Source organism: Sylvia atricapilla, chromosome Z, assembly GCF_009819655.1.
Source record: "Sylvia atricapilla isolate bSylAtr1 chromosome Z, bSylAtr1.pri, whole genome shotgun sequence".
NCBI classification, from domain to species: Eukaryota; Metazoa; Chordata; class Aves; order Passeriformes; family Sylviidae; genus Sylvia; species Sylvia atricapilla.
Window position 1 is genome coordinate 6,364,621 of NC_089174.1, and position 15,939 is coordinate 6,380,559.

General features: G+C 49.4%; 1 protein-coding gene and 1 long non-coding RNA gene across 6 annotated transcripts in view; one reads left to right on the forward strand and one right to left on the reverse strand.

The window, feature by feature from the left end:
• Window positions 1-170: 170 nt before the first annotated feature.
• LOC136374180 (uncharacterized) lies at window positions 171-6,275 on the reverse strand. 2 transcript variants are annotated; one of them, XR_010745847.1, is made up of 4 exons: window positions 5,829-6,275; window positions 4,870-5,081; window positions 2,658-2,764; window positions 171-360 (listed from the first exon to the last, which is right to left on the reverse strand). It is a non-coding gene; the product is annotated as an uncharacterized lncRNA (long non-coding RNA). The 2 variants fall into 2 exon arrangements; XR_010745848.1 differs by lacking the exons at window positions 171-360; window positions 2,658-2,764 and adding an exon at window positions 4,286-4,589.
• Window positions 6,276-10,357: 4,082 nt separating this feature from the next.
• Window positions 10,358-15,939, forward strand: part of BRWD3 (bromodomain and WD repeat domain containing 3) — a 49,766-nt gene continuing 44,184 nt past the window's right edge. The window contains exons 1-4 of one of the 4 annotated variants that reach the window (XM_066339423.1): window positions 10,358-10,585; window positions 10,671-10,729; window positions 10,871-10,900; window positions 11,150-11,209. In XM_066339423.1, coding sequence (XP_066195520.1) covers window positions 10,549-10,585; window positions 10,671-10,729; window positions 10,871-10,900; window positions 11,150-11,209 — 186 coding nt within the window. In that variant the 5' untranslated portion in view covers window positions 10,358-10,548. Of the gene's footprint in view, window positions 10,586-10,670; window positions 11,210-15,939 lie in introns of all 4 variants that reach the window. The other 3 variants (XM_066339422.1, XM_066339421.1, XM_066339424.1) reach the window with 3 other exon arrangements.

Consider the following 15,939-nt stretch of genomic DNA (forward strand, 5'->3'; position numbering starts at 1 on the left):
AGGATAAAAGCCCGAGAGGACAACTCCTCTTTGCTGCCAGGGTTGGATCCCTGAGGAGCTGCCAGGGCTGCTGCAGCTCAGCACAGCTCACGGCCTCACCCCCTCCACTGCACTTCCCATCCCAGCTTCCCTCACACAGAGGTGGTCAAAGTCACCCCAGTCTAAAAAAGCATCCAGGATTATGAGAAAACTTGGGAACATCTCACCAGCAGCGCTGTGGCTGAATCACCACAGTTCCAACCAGGCTGAGGTGCTCATAGGATGAAAAGAGTCAGGGAGAGTTTGGAATTTCCAGAGAAATCTCTAAGTTCCCACCTGTTGCTGTTATTTAATGCAGAAACAAGGGGAAAACGAACCTGTCTGGAAAGAACAAATGTGGAAATTGAGTTTGGGATTGTTGGAAAGGGATGGACTATGTCCATGAAAATATTAGCAATATTTAGTCCCAAATCGCTGCTGTGAGCTGCAGATATTGATAGTCTGGATCTCACATCCATCAGAATGACTTGTAGTTATCAGCAGCTGTAGGGTTTTTCTGCCCTCCAGCAAACACATTTTTCCTTTTTCTGAAGGTCTGGTCATGTTCTGTTTAATTTAATTGCTGAGAGAAATTAAAATATTTCTTATATCTGCACCTGCGTCTGGTAACGGCAAGAATTCAGAAAGCTGAAAAACATACTTAATAATCCATAAACATGAAAATATATACATATTAAAAAAGGATCTTCCTCCCTGTATTCCCTGAACACATGAGGTTGCTTCCAATGCACATTTTATTTTGAGGTGAGTTATTTTGTTGCCATAGTGACATCATTCAGGTTTCCAACCGCTGCCGTGTTGGTTTTCTCCCAGGCAAGACTTGTCACAAGCAGTCACCATCCCCTGCCCCTTCCCAGCCAGCAGCTTCCCACGGAGCTGCAGGATTCCCTGGAACTCCACACTGCTCCCTGCTAAGGCATGGGGAGACATGGGAGCTGGGAAAGTCAGAGAGGAGAGGCAGGCATGGAAAAACTCTGACCAAAAGGATTTTCCTCTGGTCATTCCTTATCCTTCCTCCTCAGCAGTGAGCTGTGAGAAGGTCAAAGATAACCCGGTAGCTTTATTAATTAGCACTAATTAATACTCTCAGCTGCTCTGGTGTCATTGTGCTCATCTACCCCAGGCCCTGACATGGGCAAGGATAAATCCTGTTTGCCCCGAAAAGCTTAAAATCTCTGTCAATCCTATTTCTTGCTGCACAGGTGTCTCATGGATTTATTTTATTACCAAGAGATCTGCACTAAAATAAAGATTTTTAAATGCAAAGGTCTGTAATTATGTTAATAAAGATGCAAAGAAAAGGGATTCCCTAGTAAGGGAATATTTGTGGGGTCATTTGGGTCAAATGGGCTCTGTAAGTACTGGAAATTAATATTTAATTTTATGTATTTTTATATTAAATATTTAAATTCATTGTGTTATTGTGATGCCGAAGGCTTTTAATGGGAAATGAGGGTTTTTTGCTTTAAATCATTTAATTAAAGCGGGCAGAGTGTGCCTCATTAGCCTAAAACCTATTTCATGGGTGCCAGGCCCTATATGTGACCCAGAGCCCAGGTGCCTGTTCTACTGCAAGGCCAAAAAGAGCTTAGAAAAAAGCTGTTTTAAAGGTTTTCTATGTTTTTAATTTTAAATAAACCATTCCCAGATTATCAAATCGGAGCTACATTCCCATGGCAGACCTAAGCCCTGTGTAAGCCTTCCCGGGATTGCAGCATCTGGCTAAATCCTGCCCAGATTAAAGCAAAGCTTTCATTGCACAAACTCTCCCTGAAAGGAGCAGGATACTCCTGATGCCGGGAAAAGGATGGAGCTGGGAATTGCAGGCAGAGGATAAGGAATGCCAAAGGCAGCAGCAGGATCCAGGGGAGAGGAGGCAAGGTGCTGTGCTGTATGAAGGGCTGGTGGACTTCTCCTCTGCAGAGGGAATTTGGGAAGCAGAGACATTCCGGGAGAGTTCCAGCCACGGCCATTGGGTGTTCCTGAGATTAGCCCAGCTGCATGATGGAAACCCTCTGGAACACAGCCTGAACACACCAGTCCACAGCTCAGCAACAGCCTGCACAACGAGGTTCTTTGCTTGCAGAGGTTTTAGCCAAAGCCATTGTTTTAACACCCTTTTTTAATATTTATTTTTGAATGTCTTTGACTGGGGGAAGGGTGGAAGGGGCTCCCAATTTAATTCCATAATCCCCCTAAGCCTTGCTTAATGCACTCACTCTGCCTGGCCTCTGTGAATTTTACAGTGGTGTTTTGGGTGGTTGCAGCACTGCACTGGAAAATGTCCCATCATTTATTTTGCAGCTATTTGAGGGAAATGATTCCCAGGGCTGGAAGCCTGGTTGTTAAATCCATATTGCCAAATGAAACAAACTGTGTCACCCAGATGGGGCTGGACTTTGGGGCTGCCACGCAGATTTCTGGATGAGGTAGCTCAGAATCCAATTGAAAACTCCCCAAATTAACATTAAAGCAGGAGCAGGAGACTTTAGCCGTTGGTGAAAAATGTCATTTTTGGCTGAGGGGGTGGGTGGGGCTGCAGGGAACTAAGCAGAGTGCCCAGCTCTGGGACACCCAGGTCCCATGGGATGAGCCCCCCAGGCACGGCCATGGCTCACCTCAACTGCCCTCGGGTGGGAGGGATGGAAGCGCTGCTGGAGGGAAATTCCAACAACAGATTTTGCCCTGCTGCTTTCTTCTCCTGACAGGGAGGGAGCTCCGCAGCCTGGTTTGTTTTCCACATGTTCAAGAGAGACAAAATGGGGCTTTAACAACTCATGACACATCTCACGAGCCTCTGGTCTCCCTAAACCCCTCCCTCAGTTCTCAGCTCCCAGGATTTCTCCAGTATCTGCTGGAAACCTGCACCAAGAGGTCAGCAACACTCTCACAAGGATTGTTCCATGTCCTGTTTCAGGATGCACTGTGTCCCCCATGGAAATGTTCCTTGGCCATTTCAGCGGCATCCTGGAGTCAGCAAGGACAAATCCCCCCAATCCAAGGGCATGGGGAGCTGGCAGTGTCCATAGGCAGCAACAAAGTCAAGATGGGAAGATGGGTTTGAAAGAAAGTCAAGTTCTGAAAGGTGTGACCTGTAACAACCTCAGTCACCAAGCAGGAGGAAGGAGAAAAGAGAGGGGAAAAAAAAAAAAAAAAAAAGATTGAGATCTTCTGACTGCACAGAGCAGGAGAGAGAAAAGTGTCCAGAGACATCAGGAAACACACAGAGGGAAGAGGATCCTTAATAGGAAATGGCAGATCCTTTAGACATCAGGGACAATGTGGAGAACAAAGAGGAGATGCTTTTTTCCACCTCTACAATCAAATTACACACTTGTCCCATTATAATCCAGGGATAACAATGGGAACCTCAGGGAAATAAGGACTGATGGCACAGTTCTGTCCTTGTGGACACCATGGGCCTTCACAGCTTCACCTCTGACCTGCAGTGGTTTTCCAGCAGAAACTCAACCACATAGAACTTGGGGACTTCACAAACTCTAAACACACTTCTAGGGAAATGAAAGGGAATAGCCAACAGGGAAAGAACTTGCAGGTGTTGAAAACCACCTCGCTGGAAATTAAATTAAATTAGGCCTTTGATTAAAAAAAAAAAAAAAAAGCTTTAAAGGACCTTCCAAGAATATAAGGTCTCTCCAAATCAAGATGACACACAAAACATATTCTAGCACGTTATGTCCCAAGCCCTAATAATTTAAGGCCAAAAATTAAAAGAAATTCTGAAATCTGAACTCCTGAGGACATCAGGGGAAAAAGTTTTCCCAGAGATACAAAGCTGGAAGGCTACAGGAGAATGTGAATATCCACTGAATGATGGAAGTGCAAGAATTGAATGAAATATGGAGTCACTTTACTGCAGGTGAATTTATGGAAGTTTCCATGTTAAAGCTTTTCCTTATGAGGGATAAGAGGGAGATGCCATCTCAAATTAGAGATCATGAGAAGAGTCAATAAATAAAAATAATGGGAAGAGAATTCTTTAATGGGACATCACTTCAAGAAATGTTCCAGAATCCCATCCTCAGATTCCATGATTAGTGACTTAGAAAGTTCATTCTAAACTCACACTCCTGCAGGCAAGTTTACACAGGGTAGTCTTCTAATCCATCACCTCATGCAGTAATTGAGAATTAATTTTATAAGACCATGTTTAAAGAGTATTAATGAGCTTATTTACAATGTCTGCCTGTTAGGGATATCAATAAATATAAAAAATACATCAAACTGTTTCATAACCTTTTATTTCAATAAAAACAGCACTCTGAAAAACCCTATTGCAGTCCTTCCCAATATTTCTGTTATTTTTGTAAAATGAAAAATATAATTAAAACATTAAAATCCTCAAAACTTCATGGAAAAGGGTATGGGATACAGAGGCATGTAATTTTATTAAAATTGCTTACTTAGCTGATAGAGTTCCAGTAAAACTTGCATGTCCAGGGAGAGGTGACAAATTCCCAGCTGCAGTCAGATGCTTTGTACCCAGGCTTCCAGGAGAAGCCAAAAATGCAGAATTTGGCCCTAAAAACCTAAAATAATCACAAACAAAACACCAAAGGATTATTTACAAATATTTAGCATGACCTGAAGCTGCTGAATTAGCCCAGTAGTGATATCAGGTGGTATTTTTGGGTGATATCCTTGTGCAGGGGACCCCTGGACTGGTAGAAGCCATGGGCATGTCAGGAATAGCTGGAAAAAGTAGGGAGCAGGGAATTTGATCCCAACCAGAGGACACAGGTCAGAATCAGGCCTTTAGACAGGGACCATGCTGAGTGCAGTGGTAACATCAGCAGTAACAAAACTTACCTGGTCACTTACACTCAGTAGTAATTTTGCTGCTATAAAACTTGGGGGGTTCCAGGCACTTCGAGGAACAAAGCTGGAATTCAGAGATGCTGAGGATGGACCTGACACTGACATCATTCCCCTGGTGCTTCTGCTGGCAGAGCCCAGAGCACACAGGGACACAGAGCCACCCCTTTTCCTGGGTGTTTCATCCACAGCTGGATTTGGCATTTCTGTGTGAAACAGAGAGAAGGAGAAATGTTTAGATAATAGTCAGAAATTTCACTGCTTTGCAAACCAGGCAGGTTAAGTTCCCCCAGTCGCAGCAGGGCTGCACACACTGATCACAGCTCACAGCAGCTAATGGCTGCCATAAGGAATATGAGATATGGAACAGTCCAGGGAGCAAGGGATGACACTGCTCCAGGCAGGTAGAACTTAGGCTGAATGGATTTTAGGATTCTCAAAAGAAAAAAAAACAAAAACATCATATTTACATCACCAGAACAAATAAATTATCAGCAAGATAAACTATTGCAATATAGAATTTAGAAACAAAGGCGAGCGGCGTCTTGGCTGTTCCTCCATCGCCTTCCTATGGGATAATGCTGCACCCAGCTCTTGGATGTCTGGCACCATCTAGAGGAATGATTGGATGCAGCAGAGAATTTAAATATTAAATTATTAAAAATAGCAACAATACTAGAGCAAATCTTGTGCAATATCTAACAGCTATTTAGTTATTATTTAACAGCTCTTGTTAAGGGACAGAACCACAGGAAGGAGTGGGAACTTGAAGATTTGTCCCGCAAAAGCACGATGTTGGTTTGCACACGAGCCCTGCACTCTAGCAAATGTAATTAGTGCTAATTATTTTGCTCCTCATTTGTTTTTAAAAATAAACTATGTATCAAAATTTGAGGTCTCTGTATGTAAAGATCATAAAACAAGTTTGGACTTTTCAATATTCCTTTACTCACAATTGTGTAGCACAAGGCATCAACTCCTAAATTCCTTCTGAACAGCTCTTATTTTTAAACCAGTTAAACAAAAACTTGGTTTGAATTTAACTACTGTCCTTGTTTGCCATTTAGCTCCATATGAAAGGCCCAAGATGAGCAGGATGTTCACAGAATTCCTTGTGGGTTGGCTCCAACTCAGGGTATTCTATGAAACGTATTAAAAAAAAAAAACTGGAAAAAAAAAAAAAAAGCGCACAAACCAAAAATGCCTAATTCGTCCCAGTATTCAAATCCAGCTGGATTCAAGCATGTGCACCCCCATCTATATTTATTGGAAAGGTACAATGCAGGTAAACACATCACACCTGCACAATTCCACTCTAAAGTTTTTTTGATTTTTAACTGTACATTTCTGGTGATGCTAAACCACAGTTCTGTTTTCACACACAGCTAAAGCAGGATTTGACTCATGAGGACAGAATAACAATAAAATATGAGAAAGGCACATTTACCTGGTGTTACAAGCTGATTGTGGGGAAGTTCATTTAATTTTGTAGTCAAATTAACCAGGAGGTTGAATTTTACTTTTAACTACAACAGGGAGAAAAGCTCCCTAGAACACCAAATGGGGAGAAGCAATGGGTATTTGAATGTCATCAGTTCCTACTCCCAAAATCCCTCAAAAACTTCTGTTTTCATTTATTTAAAGAGTAGTATGGAAAGAAACAGCTACAATCCAGATTCTTCCTTAAAGCATCCCTGCTCCTGAATCCTCATTAGTCTGTTCTCCCTCCTCCTGCCACCAGCTGCTGCTGGCATTTACATAACAGAGCTCCGCTCTGAGGAAAGATGAATCAGCACATCCATAAAATCCTGCTTTCACTCCGAGATTTACTATCACCCCCAGCATGCTGCTGCTTGGATGCAGAGGATCTGGAAAAAGATGAGTCACGGAGCTGCAGGATCCTGGAGTGGTGTGGAAATGGAGCTCCTGGGGAAAGAGAGGATGGGCATTACTCACCAGTGATGACTCCTGGAAGGGAAAACCCGGGAGAGGTGGGAAGAGGTATCGATAATAGCCCTTGTAGCAGGCTTCGGGAGTAATGAAGCAACTGGGAGAGCGATAAGGAGAGGAAGCTGAGGTGCCAGCGAGTCAGGAATGTTGGAAAGAGGCTCGGGAGTGACTGCACAGCAGCACAGTCCAGCAACGGCCAGGTCGAGGGAACTTCCCAGTGAGTTGTATGGGAATGAGGAATGCTGATTGTACCTGCCCCTGCTGCAGGTACCTGCACAACTGCCCTGCAGCACACACAGGACACACCCGGGGCATTCCCAACACTTTCTCCTCCTGCTGATGCAGGAATTCATCTGAGCCACGATGTGGAGCAACACTGCTGAGCTCTGACACAAGGTCATGGACTGAGCACCAAGCAAGGAGTGGCCAGACTCCCAGCTGGAATGCTGCAGGAAGGACACAAGCAAGGCACGGATAAGCTTACTTCGGGAGCATTTGCTATCCCAGGCTTTTGAAAGCCCCTTTTAGTCACTGCAGAAATCCCTATGGGTTCTAGGCAGGCCCAAACAGAACAATCCTGCCTGATGGTGCTGCAGCTTTACCTGTGCCACCCCCAAGCTCAAATAAAAGCAAATCATGAGTGGAGAGATTCAATAAGGCACCAAAAGGTGCCAAAGAAATTTCACATTCCTAAAGAAATAGAGAAACATGGAATCCCAGAATGGTTTGGGTTGGAAAGTGCTTTAAAGCCTATCCAGACCCACTCCCTGCCAGGAGCAGAGACACCTTCCACCAGCCGAGGCTGCTCCAAGCCCTGTGCAACCTGGTCTTGGACACTTCCAGGGATGGGGCAGCCACAGCTTCTCTGGGCAGGGCCTCCTCACCTCACAGGGGAAAATTCCTTCCCAATATCCCTGCCTTCAATGGCAGTGAGAAGCCATTCCCCTCTGTCCTGGTACTCCAGGCCCTTGTAGTCTCTGTCTTCCCTGTGGGATCGCCTTAGGCACTGAGAGGCCACAGTTAGGTCATCCTGGAGCTTTTCTCCAGGCTGAACAATCCCAATTCTCCCAGCCTTTCCTCAGAGCAGAGCTGCACTATCCCTCTGATCATCTTGGTGCCTCCACTGGGATTTGCTCCAACAACTCTATGTCCTTCCTGTGCTGGAGATCCGAGGGCTGGAGGCAGCTCTGCAGGTGGAGGTCTCACCTAAGCACGGATATATTAAGGAGCTGTTGGTACTGGAATGCACCAGGACATGGTGCTGGGCAGTCAGTATTGATGGGGCTGTTTTTTCCCTGACATGGAATTCTGTTCAGCTCAGGAAGATGGATTTGTGCTTTCAGGGCACATTATAAAACATCATCTGTGTTTTCTCCTTTGCCTTCCCACCGTGCATGAAAAGATGAGCTTGCAGTTCTGGGCTCTGAAGACAGGTGGGAGAAACATCACCTCTCTGCAGAGTGGGATCAGTGTGTGCTTCTCCTGGCTGGAAATTTATTCTGAGAACAGCAGTTTCACGCTGCCTCTCCTGGAAAGCTCCACAGCTTTGGAGGCTCTGGGGTCCTGCTGGGAAACTGGGAGAGCTGTTACTATTGGGAAGCCACTGGAATTGGGAGCTTGGTGAGGTGGTACCTTGTGTCTGCCCACTGACGAGCTGAGCAATGAATGTCCCTGAAAACATTCCAAGGGCAATTGTTTGGAGCCTACAAGGAAAATGCAAAGGGCCCTGGGACAAGGACAAGGGGAAGTGGCTTCCCACTGCCAGAGGGCAGGGTTAGGTGGGGTATTGGAAAGAAATTGTTATTGTGAAGGTGCTGAGAGAAGGGTGCCCAGAGAAGCTGTGGCTGCCCCATCCCTGGAAGCCCATCCAGGAAGGAAGCATCAAAAGCCAGGCTGGACAGAGCTTGGAGCAACCTGGGATAGTGGAAGGTGTCCCTGCCCATGGCAGGGGGTGGGACTGGATGAGCTTTAAGGTCCTGTTAAACACAGACTTATCACATTCTGTGATCCTATCACTTGCCACTCACAACTCAAAAACTTTCGTGGATGATGAAGAGAAAGCAGTCTCCCAGCTTATCCAAGCTCCTGGCAAAAAACAACTTCCAAAGCCAGATGAAGGGGCAGGTTAGTGGAGGTGAATGATGTGGAACGGCTTAATGCCAAATGCCCAAATCCTTCTCCCTAGATTGGTTGGGCGCCTAGAGGCATCCCATGGAGCTGCCAGCAGGAAGGACTGCACAGCAAGAAAACACTGAGCTGGTGCTCCACAACAAACCCAGGTGTGTTGCTTCAAGTTTGCCTGCCTTTCACTGTTTGCATTTTGTTCTCACGCAGCTTCAAATAAACCATGTACGTTTTTAGAAATTATATGTTTCCATTCTTCTCCTCTGAGAGGAGAAAGATGCTTGACGGTGATGTTCACCAACAAGGCCCAAGAGGTAGCCAATCTTGTGTAGCCAATCTTGCCCTGTTTGTAAAATTGTATATATATGGAGTCCAAAAAGTAAAGTAGAACTGCTTGACCTCCTGCTGCCTGCTTTGTCCTTTTGTGTCCCTAACAACAGTCGCACAGGTGGTATAAATACACACTCAAACTGAATTTATTCTTATTATTTCCAGAGCATCGACTCAGTGATCCAGCTCTCGGTATTCCAGGCATGAAGAGAGGTTGTCCTTTGTTATTCCATGACAGTATTTTTTACACTGCCAAGGTACTGGAGTTCTAACACCAAATATCAGGTACTTCAGATAAAATAAAATTCACTTGGTGTTGTTTTAGTAACTTATTACTGAAATGACACCGATTTCAGGGGCTCTCACAGGCTGCTTCCCATGGAAAAATACTTATTTCCATTAAAACAATCTACTCTGACCCTGACCGCTTTGTTACTTGAGGAGAACAGGTGCTGTATCCATCATATTTATATTTAAATTTCCTTGTCACTGGGAGCAAACACTTTTGACTCCGAAAGCCACCCGAACCTGAGACACTCCCCGGCAGCCAGGCCTCGTTTACCGGGAGCCCGGGAGGGCCGTCACCGCCCCGCCGCAGTCCTGTGTCCCTCCACGGCACACACACGTGGGCTCCATCCCCCTACCCTCGACAGCATCCGTAAGATTCCTGAATCCCTCCATTCTTTCAAAATCTGCTTCATTTGAGCCACACATGGGGCTCCATTTCCCAGGCGCTGCCCGGCAGCAGTGAACCCAGAGCACTGTGACCGTGAGGGCTGGGACGGGCCACAGCCGTGAGGGCCGAAGCCGCGAGGACAGCGGCCGTTAGCGCTCCCCGGGGACGGCTACCGGGCGTTCTGAAGCGCAGCCCGGCTCAGCGCTGCCCCGAGCCGGCGGCCAAACCCCTCAGGCACGTCCCGCCTCTCCCCTTCCTCTTCCTCCCCTTTCCTCCTCCTCCTCCTCCCTCAGCCGCCGCCCGGAAGTGGCGGGCGCCCCCCCGCGGCGCGTCACCGCCCCGCCCTTCCTGCCCCCCCGCCCGCCCGGCGCTGCCGCGAGCGCCCCCCGGCGGCGGGCGGCGGCGGTGCGGGCGGTGCCGGCGGCGCTCGGTCCGCGGAGCCGCGATGAGCCCGGGCGGGACCCGCGCTCGCACCCGCACCGGGACCCGCGCCCCGCACCGGCACCGCCGCTCCGGCATAGGGCTGCGCCCGCACTAGGAGCCGAGTCCCCCTAGGGCTCCGTCCGCCACCTCCCCTCCCCCTCCCGAGGAGGATGGCGGCGGCGGCCGCCCCGACCCAGCTGGAAGCCGGTGGGTATCGCTGGCGGCGGGGGCTGCGCTCCGCACCCGCTCGGTTCTAACCGTGTCTAACCCGCTCTCCCCCGCCCCTCCGCAGAGCTCTACTACCTGATCGCACGGTTCCTGCAGTCCGGACCCTGCAAGAAATCCGCCCAGGTGAGCGCGGAGCCGGCGCTCCGGCCGGGCCGGGCGGGCGGCGACGGGACGGGACTGGACGGGACGGGGCGGCGGAGCCGCTGCGCTGCGGTCGCCGGACTCACGTCCTTTGTGTGTGTCTGTGTGTCCCTCTGTCCCCAGGTACTGGTGGAGGAGCTGGAGGAGCACCAGGTAAGGCGCCTGCCCCGGCGGGACGGGGGAAGCCCTCGGGACGGCGGGGTCGGCGTTTGCCCTGCCCCGTCTAACCCAGCCCATCTCCGCCCGGGACACCCGGCGGGAGCGCGGCTGCCCCGCGGCGGGGCCGGGGGCAGCGGCCGGGGGCCTCCATCCCGGGGGGCGCGGACGGGCACCGGAGGGTCTCCCCGGGGAAGGGTCGCTCTGGCTCTGACGGCCGCCCCCGTCCCCGTGTCCCTCCCGCAGCTGATTCCGCGGCGCCTGGATTGGCAGGGCAAGGAGCACCGCCGGAGCTTCGAGGACCTGGTGAGACAAGTTTCACTCCTGACTTTTCCGACAACTTCCCCCCGCGCCGCCGCCGCCGCTGCCGCACCGGGCGCGCGTCCCCCCCTCCCCGCCCCGTTTGTGTGTTTCCCCCCCCCCCCCCACCCCGGACTGCGGGCTGCGCCCCGCCGAGGCCGCGGCGGGCCGCGGAGTGCGGAGGGGAAGGCAGGGAGCGGAGGCGCATCGGGGCCGGGGCGCGCCGATGAGACCCCCGTGGGCCGCCCGGTGGCACCGGCGGAGCGGCCGCGCCGCGCTATTGTGGGGCCGGGGGTTATCCGAGGGCACGCACCGGGGCCCGCCGCGGCCAATGGCGCTGCGCCTTACAACGCGGAGAGCGGTGCGCGGCGATGTGAGGCGGCAGCTGATTGGCCGCGGCGGCGCCGCGGCGGAGCCGGCGGGGCGGGGGGCGCGGGGCGCGGGTTCCCCCCGGTCCCCCGCCGCCATCGCCGCCGCCTCGCCCGCGCCCCCGGGGCTGCCGCGCTCCGGGCCGGGCTCGGCCGTGCTCCCGCGGCCCGGCGGGGTGGGGGGGACGTGCCGGACGTGCCGCCGGGCCCGGCGCTGCCGGGCTGGGTCAGGGATTCCCGGCCTGCGGCGGCCTGCGCGAAACCCGCCCCTCACCGCGGCGTCTGGGCCTGCTGTCAGGCAGGAAAGGAGGGGTTAGGAAGCGCAGTGTTGTGGCTGTTAAATGCCGGTGAAATACACGTAGTGGCTGCTTTTGCTGAGGTATAAACGCCGTGAATGTGTGTCATTGAGGAAGGTCAGCCTCTCGGCAGGGCCGGGGTTGGGGGGTGGCCCTTGGCCCCGCAGCCCCCGAGACGTGTCCGTGGACAGCGGCAGAGCCGAAGCCCTTCCAGTCCTTTTCCGAAGGGTCCAGACGGCCTCGGTTTCATTTCTGGGAGCTCTGGGCAATGACGTGTGGCGCTGATGTAGCACTTTGCAGTTGGAACGCTGTAAAAGTTTACAGCGTTCCAACAATACAAATACAAGTACAGTAGCGTTTGTGGCATTGATACCTGTGACCGGCGCTGGCACCTCACCTGGAAGGAATGGAAAGCATGTCCTGGCCTCTCGGCTCCCGTGGAGCAGTGGTGACGTGGGGTTTTGCCATGACTGTTGCTCAAAGTCCTTTGCATCTAGCTCAGGAGCTGGTTTCCTGCTTTAGCAACATTGTAGGAGCTCAGGTGTGAACAGAACTTGTGCCCAGAGGAGACCTTTGGACCTGCTGCCTTTCCCTTTCCAAAGCCTGTTCAGGATTTCAGGTGGAAGCTGGGCTTCCTCACACCTCTTGTGGATAGTTCTGGGACTGTAAATTGAGTGAGCTGACGTAGAGTAAGTTCTGCACTGAATAAATTTTGATGCTCTGTGGTCTTCCTAGAGAATCTGAAATCTGACTGTGAGCTGCCTCAGGTTTAGCGTGGGACTGCACCCAGTGTCCAGGAGGAATATTAGAAGTCTCACTGTGAAGTCCAGTGTTAGAGAGAGTGGTTTTGCCTGTCACTTGGATTAACATATGATTTTTTTCCTTTCATTCTCTGTGGCACAGATATAAAAGCCCTAAAACCTTTTTTAAAATGTGTGCGTGTGAACATGTTGAAACATGTACTTTTCTTTGACAATGCAGAAATGAGAGAAAAACCATTTTGAAGTGAATTTTGGAGTTAATGAGTAATTTCTTCTTTCTGTATGAACTCATATCGTAATTAAATTCAGGAATTTTTTTTCATGTATCTTAAACTAATCATCACTAACCAATGGTTTTAGTTTGCGTTTTTATCTAGTATTATTTAAATGTTTCTCTTGGTGTACAGTAAGGACCAGGATTATAAATGAATCATTACAGTGAGACAGGTTGATGCCAGGTGGGATAAGCTGAGTTTCTCTCTGTGGATTCTCAGAGTGTTAAGGATGTTGAAGAAAGGCTTTTTCTCCCTCATTGCTTAGGGTTTGCTGTGTTTGGAATTTGGACTTTTGGCTGCTTATGATTGTTTATTAACCTGATCTCCTCGACTTCAGGGCTGGCTGGGTGTCTGAATGCCATGTTCAGAACAGAGCCAGGGTTCTGAAGGACACAAAGCACTCCGACCTTCTTTTTAATTATCTCAGGCACATAATGAACTGAAATTAAATTGGAGATGCCAGCAGTTGGAGATAAAGAGCTTTTTCCTACCCATTTCTGCATTTTACAGACAGAGACCCAAAGTCATTTACAATCTCAGCTGGGTGGTGCAGCTACTCTGCTCAGGCAGGTAATTGAATTTGTGAGAGTTTACAAGCCAGAGAAGTCTGATTTCTTTGTTTGCCCAATATTCAGACAGAATATTTCTTGTTCTGGTGTTTCAGCTTTGTTTTCCATCCTCAATGTGGCTGTTCAGGTGCTGAATGGTGTTTTTCAGGAAATATGTCAATATTGTGACCACTGAGGACATTGTTACTGTTCCTGGGCTTTTGGGAATGATAAATATGGAACAGCCCAATGGCTACTGGGTGTTTTTTATCCAGGGAATGTTTACTCCCACTTCACTTGAGTTTTTAGGCAAGATCTGGAAGCTCGCTGTGAGATTCCTTTGTTCCTTTTTTTTTTTTTTTTTTTAACTTTTACTTTAAATGTCAGGCATCACAGGGCAGATGAGTAATTTAAGACACGCTAGTAAGAATTGTACCTATGGAGCAAAACCACACAGAATGCAAGTTTATGTGCATTTGTGTTCCCTTTGTTTTTCCTGTTTATTTTCATGTTGGAGCACTTTTTTGCCTGCAGCGTGTGGCTGCCTGTGGGTAATCCCAGAGTCACAGAGTGTCCTGAGCTGAAGGATCACACAGGACCATCAGTCCAGCTCCTGACCCTGCGCAGACACCCCAACAATCCCATCCTGTGCATCCCTGAAGCATTGTCCAAACCCTCCTGGAACTCTGGCAGCCTTGAGGCCATGCCCATTCCCTGAGGAGCCTGGGCAGTGCTCGATACCCTCTGGGGGAAGAACTTTTCCCTGATTTCCACCTACATCTCCCTGACACACTTCCAGCCATTCCCTGGATCTTGTCCCTCCTTCAGGGAGAGAGATTGGAGCTGCAGCCCCCGATTGCCTCTTCTCCAGGCTGAATTCTCCAGGTGTACTCCACAGTGGTATTACTTTCTCACTGACTGCTGGTGGTCTTGAGACATGGGATGGGTTTGTAAAGTGGAGGGTCTGTGCATCACAGAATCCCAGACTGGTTTGGTTTGGGAGGGACCTTCCAGCCCATCCTATTCCATGTCCTGCCATGGGCAAGTAGACTTTCTGCTAGACCAGGTTGCTCCAAGCCCAGCCTTATGAAGGTCTGAAGAGTGTCCAACTTGTAGGCAATTAGTGCTCTGGTTTTAAATGAGCCACAGCAGCTCAGTGTGGAGTCAGCTGCTGTACAGATGAGTCAAGCTGGACAACTCTGATTTTCAGCAGTCTCCAGTGACTTGATGTTCCACATTATCTTTGTTTATTCCTGATAAAGGTGACTGTGTCTGCTCTGGTTTTAAGAACTTTCTGATGGGCTGAGTCTTCTGGCTCAACCTGGTTTGGTCTTTGTGCTGAAAAACACATAATTCCAGGCAAAACAGAAAATCAGCTGTTGTTGGACAGTGGGGAATTTGCTTCCATGAGCGGCTGTGCTGGTATGGAACAGCTTATGGGATTTGGCTCTGAGTTCCTGCCTTGCCCATCTGCATTGATTTAAAACTAGCCCTGAGTCCGAGGTGCTGGTATTTATAGATCCTGCCAATGCCAGCATTAGCAGAGCAGAGATATTATGGTTTTGTCACCTCACGAAAATGTCCTCTGGTGGCATGGTTCTTCCAGCCTGTTCTCTCCAGGGACCCCAGTGGGTAAAGGCTTTTTTAATTCCAGTCTATTTGCATATTGTTGTTATCTTGTGCAAGTCCAGTGTCTGAGCTTCTTTTTGCTGAGATTCCCTGTTTGAGGTTGTGAGTAATTTCCTGCTTGCTCAGCTGCCTTGGCCTCTTGGCCTCCTCCACTGTTTTTTGATACAGTTGTCAATTGATTCTTAATTGATGGTTATTTTGGCAAAAGAGGGGAGTATTGGATGACTACCTGGAGGAGAGAAATCCACTGCTGAGGCCCAGCTGGGCCTGCCCAGCAGGAGTGGGGACAGAGCAGCCTCCGAAGGGCCACGTCACTGCCTCATGCCAGTTTGCAGCTCCTGCCTCAAATCTGTGCATTGAAGAGATGTTCCTCTGAGCTTCCCAAAGGAGATGGCTCCCAGAGCTCCCTGGTTCCCATCTCTGGCCAAACAGACCCCTTAAGTAGTAGTCACTCAGAGTCTTTTTTGGGCTGTTTGTTCCCTGTTCATTGAAACCTTACTTGGAGGAAGAGTTGTAGAAGCAGCTGTAGAATCACAGACTCCTTACTTGGAAGGGACCCACAAGGATCATCAAAGCCAGCTCCTGTCCCTGCAGAGGAATCCCACCATTGTCCAAAAAGGGATCAGAGTCACACCTTCAGAGGAGATCTTATTTCAGGGATCAAGAAGCTGCTTCTCCCAGCTCCAGGGAGGACTTTGCTTGTGGTCTCTGAGGTGATGCTTCCAACCACAGGACTGTGAACAGGTTTAGGGGTTGAATTTCTCTGAGCCCTGATGGGGCTTCACTAATAATAGTTCTTTATTTGTGCTTATCACTGGAGGAGCTTATCTCAGCCTGGCTCAAGCAGTCACAACTGCGA